Source organism: Cyprinodon variegatus, unplaced genomic scaffold (assembly GCF_000732505.1).
Source record: "Cyprinodon variegatus isolate N-32 unplaced genomic scaffold, C_variegatus-1.0 Scaffold97, whole genome shotgun sequence".
Classification (NCBI taxonomy): Eukaryota; Metazoa; Chordata; class Actinopteri; order Cyprinodontiformes; family Cyprinodontidae; genus Cyprinodon; species Cyprinodon variegatus.
This window is the reverse complement of record NW_015150550.1, coordinates 28,927-37,033: the sequence shown is the minus strand read 5'-3', so window position 1 is coordinate 37,033 and position 8,107 is coordinate 28,927. Positions and strand designations below refer to the sequence as shown.

Below are 8,107 nucleotides of genomic sequence, written 5' to 3'. Positions count from 1 at the left end.
TTGGAAAAAGAAAACGTCAAGTTTTATTTTGGAATGTCTCATCTCGTGTCCATTCTGTTTTCTTGATTTTTGTATTTTGCATGATTTTCTGGAAAACATTTCCACCAATGTTAAAGATAGAAAAAATCAAATCAACAGTAAAACTCTTTGCAGAAAATAAAAAGGACAAGAAAATGATTTATTTTTAGGGGGAGGGGAGGGTTGACACTAAATAATAGGAGATACTACAACCGAGAAGTGGCTGCTCATTAGATCTGATGGATGGCTCTGGACCCACGTCCCGCCTCTCTAGGAGGACCGCAGCCAATCACAGTGCAGTGTCCACAAGCTCCCATGATGGGAGACTAAGGCAGCAAAACACAGTGGGACACAGTACGCATGAAGGTAAGTGAGACGTTGCACCAGAAGAACAGATCTCCATCATTAAAAAGTTATGTTACAGCCTCAGAATCAGCTGTTGGTCTCTATGCCAACGGATCCAAACCCTCATCATTTGTCTTTGAAGAGAGCTAAGAGAGGATCGTTGACCCAAACACAGCCGTCTGGAGGCTGATGAAGAGGAGGCTCAGCAGGATGACTCAGACTTACTGTAAACAGCCCTGGAAATGGAGATCTGTTCCTCAGAGCAGCATAGTTTGCTTTAAACACATACCAGGGTGCCACATCTACAGGATTCTTCAGTTTTTACCGTGGAACCCTTTAATAAGCCTGTAGCAACGGGTTATTCTTTAAAAACTGCAGCAGGCTTGAAGACAACAGATGTTTTACTCCACTGTGGTCGAGCTGAGGTGATGATGAAGGTGAGATGATAGATCTAAGCACGGTAGGAACCGACCGTGAGCAAACGGTGGGAGCAGCGGATGTTTTTTTGAGTGCCTATAAAATCTGCTTTTAACTGCTTGGGAAGCATAAATAAATCTGCACACTCCTTAAACATCTTTATGCGTCTACATTCAATTAACATGCAGTCCATCCAACTGTTGAACAGTTTCAGATTTGATAAGAAATGGGATTCTGCAGAGGGATTCTGAACACCAAATATCTTACTAAACATGGAAGCAGGGGCTTGAAAAAAATAGTTCCTAAAACTAAACATTTTTACATAAGTTTTGGAATCATGTGCAGCCGCCATGTTTGCCATAGATCGTCACATTCACGATTTCAGGAAAAAAAACTTTTCTCAATCTGAAGACACCTGTTTTATTTGATGCAACCTAGAATGTGGCAGCGGTGCTTTTAAAATATTTTTTGTGCAGTTTGCATCAAGATAACTACCTGAAGCTCCAGCTTGCTTCCCCCTAACTTCCAGTTTTTTTTTGTGCAAAAACAAGCTCAGCGGTTTTAACTCCTAAAGATGAGAAAATAATCCTGCTAATCTGAGTTCTTCCTGCAAAGGATTAAAAACTCTTCATTAAGCAGTTGGTTCTTTGTTTAAGGAGCATCAAGGATGCTTTCTTCTCATGCACGCCACAGAAACCAATGTTTAGAAAGATGAAAGAACTTTTCTAATATTTGGGATTGTGAAGAAGTTTCACTTCGTATTTAATAAATCAGAAAAGCTGTTTGCTTCTGTTCGACATTTCCAGTTTGAGATAATGACAAGTTCCTTTTACAAACACTTTAAAAGTGAGGATATAATTACCCGCCAGACAACACAAAGCAAACATTTTCTCTAAGATGTCACGAGTTTACATTAATTGGTAAAAATCTATTTAGTGGTCATCTGTGCTCTCTCCATTCCTCCTCTTCCTCCTCCATCCCTTCCTGAGAGGTAGCAGCCCCGTCCCAACACTCCCCACCCCCTTTAAGACCACCCAGTCCAACCGCGCCTAGTTCCCCCCCCCACCCCAACCCAGGCGTTTCCATTGGACCATGGGCGTGGCACTCTACTCGGCCTGAGCGTCATAGTTGGCTCCGCCGGCCTTCTTCAGCTCTGTGCAGAGGTAATCTTCGTCCAGTTCCCGGCGGTCACTGATCATGAACTCCTTGGCGAAGTTCTGCAGAGAAAGGAAGTCTGATTTAGATCAAGAAAAACTGAAAAGGGAAATTCCAAAGACCAAGGGGTATCTAGCGTTAGCTGAGTCTACGTGGATGTCTCTGACCTGCACAACGTCTTTGACGAGTGTCTTGTCGGTGCTAATCTTGGCGCGCTGCAACCCGCTGACGTTTTCTCCAATCCAGGTGATGAGGATGAACTTGGCCCGCTTGCTCATGGCGTCTCCAGTCGTAAATCGGACGAAACCAAACAGACGTCCATCATCTGAGAAAAACACGAGGAGTGAATTTACCTTCTTTGTGCTGATTGGTTAAAACAGAATCAATAAAAGAAAATGGCTGCTGTTTTTAGTGAAGCCATATTGGTCCTTAAGTGATTTAACTTTATCAACAATTTGAACAAATATAACTGAACAGAGTAGGTCTGTTTGGGTTATTAGGCTTTCAGAGTAAATCTTCTGAGAGTTTAAAGTAGTGAAATATTAATGGGAAACATTTTTATTACCATTATTCTAAAGATAAGAAAAGAAATAATCTGACATTTAAAAAACAAAGATATAAAGCAGCCAAGTTGGCAGACAGTTTAGATTTGATCTGATTAGCTGTATAAACATGCCCTGCACCACTCCTTATAGGAACAGGAAGACTTTATATTTACATCTCTGGCAGTTTTGGATTAATGAGTATCAAAAAAAAAAATCATTAATTTTTAATAAATAACATTAAATGTTCTGACTGTACTGTGTTTTAATAAAAAAAAAACAGTAACTGAACTTGTAAAATTATTTTACAAACGCTTCCTATCGTTAAATTTGTGTAGTTTATGACAGTAAAATTCAAAACATGACCTCAATTGACTTTACAGTCAGTTCAATCAAATCACTTCAGGTTAGGTTGGTTTAAGGTTTTCTATCTAAGGAAATCCAGCAGATTTGACTGAGTTGCTGGCTAGCAGACTTTTTTTTTTTAAACTTTAAATCTGCATACATGTCATTTGAATTTCCAAACAAAAGAAGCAACTTCAGTGTTAATAATAAAGCAGGTGCGTCTCAGGGAGGCACAATGTGTACCAACTTTAATATTCCAAAGGATCATTTGGATGGCAGTGATTATGAAGCATTGGAAGCAGCTGTGCTCTCAGCGTTAGAAACGCTCTTAGCAGCAGGAACCACAGATAGCGGAACCAGGACAAACAGAAACCCTCAGCCCGACCTGATGCTCCCCACCGGCCCGCATTTCCTCCCTCCGCCAAACGCGTCCTGTTTCATCTTCCCTCCAAAGTCCTGCTGACTCCACAAAGATAGGTGTCCTTCTAATCGAAGGCATCCAAACCAAAACCTTCCTTCATTTTTTTTTGTCCACATCTAAATCAGCCAGCTGCTGAGTACTATAAATAAACAATTTAAACCTCAAAGAAAACTTATCAATAGTGTATGCAGAGGTGTTTATGGAGCATCTTCATCCTCCCTGTGGAGCACATCTGAGCCATTAGGAGGATCCAGGCCTGAGAATCAGCAGAAAGCTGAAGAACCAGGGAGGAAATGACCCAGATCAGGTCACCACACCTTATTTCTGTGCCCTTAGACATTCTTTGTTAGCAACTGATATGATGAATAGTTTAAAGATATATTTATGTTTCTGTATTGAAAAAAAGGCTTTTAAAATAAAAATTACGTTGGTTCCGATTAGGAGTAATAAAACCTAAAAGAATGAAGGAACTTCCTTTAGTCAGTCGCCCTGATTACGCAACTTGCTGTTGGCACATTCTGCTACCAGGAAGTGGGCTTAAAATTCCCAAAGTGCTTATGAGAAGGAAAGAAGATTTGGTAGAAAATGCAGACATGCTCTGTCCTCTTATCACTTCCTGCTTCTGCAGAAGTCAGAGGTGGATCAATGATCTTCAGCTGTCAGTAGCAGGATCATCTCAGCTCCTCCTACGCTCAGACGCGTTTTCTGCAGGGCAAAAGCTTCACTGCTAAATAAGGAAGACGGCTTCACAGATCCGTGTGTCATCTCTGAACCGGAACTGAAGGCAACGCCGGCAGCTGGGCTGATGTTGCACGAAGCAGTGAGAAAGACTTGTTTCAGCACTGGAAAAGGGATTCACTGACAAATCAGGAAAAGTTGGAGAGCAGCCCGAGGCAGCGCATTTAGAGGAGCTGAGAAAAGCCTGCAGCAGAAGCAGGCAGAATCAGAGCAGATGTTTCACTCCGACAAGTAGGAAGGCTCTGATAACAGCACAGAGAAGGCAACTCAGACAGAAATGAATTCATGCAGAGCAGCACACATAGTTAATAGTTGACAGAGAACAGTCTAATAAGAGAGCTAGCCAGGTAACACAGGTATACCAATAAAATGACCACGCCAACTTCTGCTTACCTGTGCACAGATTCTTAAATTCCTCGTAGTCGGCCCCTGTTCCTCCAGGGAGAATCGTGGAGCCCTCATATTTGAATGCAGCCCTGCAGAATGAGGAGCGTGTTATTGTTGCACATTACATCAATACTTTAAGCTATAACTGAGTTTAATTCCTGAACAACAAGAGTTAGAAAAACATCTGAGAGATGCATCAGTAGAGATGAGTTTAAGTCAATGACAGGTTGATGGGTTCTGATAGGTGGTGGCTCATTCTGCTGCATCACTAAGAACTCCAGTTATTTTCTGTCACATGTTAACCAACAGGGTGAAGTTTATTAAAACTGCATAATAGATTAGGCTTTAATAAGAATCGACTGCAGAGTATATTATGATCTCTATAAAAAGGTGGGGTCCACTTCATAGAAAACCGGAAATTGGCACCAGCCAAGAAAGGCGCGATCAGTGCATCTCTCCTCAGACTGCTGGGACCACCACCTCCCCCTCAGCAGCAGACACAGATCAGCCATGTTTCTGTGACATCACAATAGCATCCAGCTCTATGAATACAGGACAAAGTAAATTACTTCTGCCCCACTGGGCCTCAGAATCAGCCAAAATGTAGAGCTGCAAAATGTCTGAGGCAGGAGGAGAAGGAGAGCTGCAGGTTCTTAACGTTCCTCCTTTTAAGTTATTTAAAAAAAATTAAATTTAAGTGCGACACAGAACATGCCTGACTCCTTATAATCTTTATTTGCTCCTTCAGCCTCTGCAACCAAGCTGCTCGTGTTTAAACCGCAGCATTAATCTCTCCCAATTAAAATTGAAATGTCATCCTCTGATTAATCTAATTAAAAAACATAATTAAGAGCATTTTCAGCAGCCGAAGAGCGTAACAGTTGACGATTAATCCGATTCCGTCGCACTTTATATCTGGGACCCGTGTCTGTTTCTTTTTTAGTGAGAAAATAAATAAAATGATGCGATTTTTGAATGGACTTACCAGCTGGTTTCCGTGTTATCATCTCTAACATCGTTATACGCTTCTCTGCAAGCCTCCTTATCGATCTGAGTTGCCATCGTTGATGAAGATAGTAGTCGGTGGGGAAATAAGCCTTAAATCGGAGCGAACCGTGTTTGGGTCAAACGGCAGAAACAAGTGTTTAATTGAAGCGGTGGATGCTGCGCATCGGAGAGGCTGTGCGCCGAGAGGAGGACGGGAGTCTGCGGGAGCTGGTGCGGGGCCTGGCTGAGTTAACGGACCGACGCGGCTCCTCTGATAGAAACTGGGCTCATTTCCTGGATGGTTCCGCTTTATGGGCGGTGTTGATGTTAGTCAATCAGGCTGCGGCACACTCGGTTCCAGACAGGAGACACTGTGAGCTTTCCTCCTCCTTCTGGCCGCTGGCAGATCGCAGTAAATTACAATAAACACACAGAAGTGGCTTCCGGAAAAGACCCTTCAAAATAAGGTACACATTTGTATAGCTGTGACGCAGACATAGGCTAATATACCAATAATATTTGACCTATTATTATTGTATTGAAAATGTCTGTATTTAATTACTTTGACCTTGAAAATGTGCATGTTACTGCCAAGGCAAAAAATAAAAAATAAAAAAAAATACTATTATTACATCTTTGATTTTGTGGTTTTTCTTAGATGGTTTTCCTTTAAACTGAAAACGTCCTTAAATTATTTTCTATTATAACCTCCCAAAGAAGATCCATTACTGGTTTACAGGGGGTTAACTAGTGTTTTTTCTATGGAATGTGCCCTATAGCTTCCTAGTTGTTCCTAGGTTCAAAATGAAGAGGCTTTATTTCATTGGGAAATTTAGGAAACAATCCATCTTGGTTTCTACAATGTTACATTACAAAACCTTACTCAATGTTTTCTAGTATCTTTTTAAAGGTTTAATTCCTTTATACTGAACCTGCACGCCAGGAAATGTGATCTTAATGTTCTTATGAGGTCACAGGAAAAGTTTAAGTCATAATATCTAAGGTTGACCTCTAGGGAACTAGAACAGATTATTTCCTGAAGAGTTTGCTAAGGTCATAACATCTTTCACCTCCATGTTCAGGTAACATTCTCTGATACTTACATACTGTCCACCAGTCAGGAGCCTTTAGAGAAAGCTTTTTGAATGTTTTTTTTTTTTTTTTTTTTTTTTTTTTTTTTTTTTTTTTTTTTTTTTTTTTTTTTTTTGATTTGGTAGGTCCAATTCTGACTTAGGAAAAAACAGACTTTGTTTAGAATAATATAAATTATGGGTTCTATGCAAAACTCCAATGCTTCCTGTACTTCAGCTCTTTTGTTACCTGTCTTTCATCACTGGATGGACTGATTAATCCAGATGTGCGTCAACATGGTTACTGAGACAATGCACACCTGGATTAATCAGTTCATCCAGTATAAAAAGACAGGAAACAAAAGAGCTGCCTTAGTATAGGTTCAGGAAGTAGTGGGGATGTGCGTAGAGCCCATTGGATTTTCAATTGTGTAATAAGCCATTTAACCATTGTGCAATTTAAATAATGACATTGTAGTATAATTAATATTTGAATGATGTNCTACTACTACTAATACTGCTACTACTATTGTTGATTGAACTTTCAAATAAAAGACAAAAAAGGAAAGAATTAACTTTGGTGTGATGAGTGAAATCCTGTGAGATCTCTGGAAGCAAGCTGCCTTTTCAAGTGGGGGAAACCTGCAGTTGAAATACCAAAAAAAAAAAAAAGTGTGAACCACTTGACAAGCAGTAACAGAGCCTGAAACTCAAGGGCAGTTAAAAACAAGTCAAAAGCCACCATGTACGTTCTGTCAGAACAGTAAACATCAACTTCATCACTGTCCTGAGTTTAAAGGAAAGCATCTGGAGGAACGACGGAAGTATGTGAAAGACAAGAAACTTTGCTATGGCTGCTTGAGGACAGGCCATAATGCAACAGACCTTCATGTGGGAACTGTAAAGGAAGACATCCTACACTTCTTCATGACGATAACTACACCAAAGCTAAACCCGCATCAGTCCCAAATATAAGCACCACAGAGGAAACAGCATCTACATTGTCTCTTAGTGTGACAACCAAGGAGCCATCCACTAACACTCCGATGGTCGTACCTGTGTGGGTTTCTTCTATCAGTAATCCAGGTATGGAAAAACTTGTTTATGCTCTGCTTGATAGTCAAAGTGACACAGTTTTTATTGATGAAGAAGTTAGCTACAGTTTGCAAGTCAAGACACATCCTGTAAGGTTGAAGCTAACAACAATGACAGGAAAGGACACAATAATGCATAGTCAAAAGTGTCAGATTTGAGAGTGAGAGGTTACAGCTCTGCCACCTACATCAATCTCCTCCCTGTTTACACCAAGGACTCTATACCAGAGAATCGAACGCACATTCCTACCTGTGACACGGCACGGCACTGGAATCATCTAATCAAAATTGCAGATGAAATCCCATCACAGCTGGAATGTAAAGTCGGTTTGCTGATAGGCTACAATTGCTCAAGAGCGCTGGCACCAAGGCAGGTAATCCTGGGAGGAGACAATGAACCATATGCTGTTCGTACGGATCTTGGTTGGAGTATTGTAGGCTGTTCATTACCTCATCATGACTCACCAAGCAGCACAAACATGTGTCACAGGGTTTCTGTCAGAGAGCTTCCTCCTGTAACTCCAGCAGAGGCCCTCAGAGTCCTTGAATCTGATTTTAAGGATGCTAACAAGGATGAAAAGACTGTTT

The 8,107-nt window shown here is 40.9% G+C and overlaps 1 protein-coding gene across 1 annotated transcript; it reads right to left on the bottom strand.

The window, feature by feature from the left end:
- On the bottom strand, positions 1–5,727 carry LOC107084306 (coactosin-like protein). Its single transcript, XM_015374091.1, has 4 exons — positions 5,354–5,727; positions 4,375–4,457; positions 2,103–2,260; positions 1–1,997 (listed from the first exon to the last, which is right to left on the bottom strand). Exons 1-4 carry the CDS (start codon positions 5,428–5,430, stop codon positions 1,887–1,889), a joined length of 429 nt encoding a protein of 142 aa, XP_015229577.1. The 5' UTR covers positions 5,431–5,727; the 3' UTR covers positions 1–1,886.
- Positions 5,728–8,107: the final 2,380 nt, after the last annotated feature.

What these genes read in the sequence shown, in the direction of transcription:
- LOC107084306 (XM_015374091.1), bottom strand. Translation starts at nt 5,430, where the DNA reads ATGGCAACTCAGATCGATAAGGAGGCTTGCAGAGAAGCGTATAACGAT. An exon ending in GATAACACGGAAACCAGCTG is followed by an intron (nt 4,458 to 5,353) that starts GTAAGTCCATTC and finishes CTCATTCTGCAG; the next exon opens with GGCTGCATTCAAATATGAGG. An exon ending in TCGTCAAAGACGTTGTGCAG is followed by an intron (nt 1,998 to 2,102) that starts GTCAGAGACATC and finishes CTTTCTCTGCAG; the next exon opens with AACTTCGCCAAGGAGTTCAT.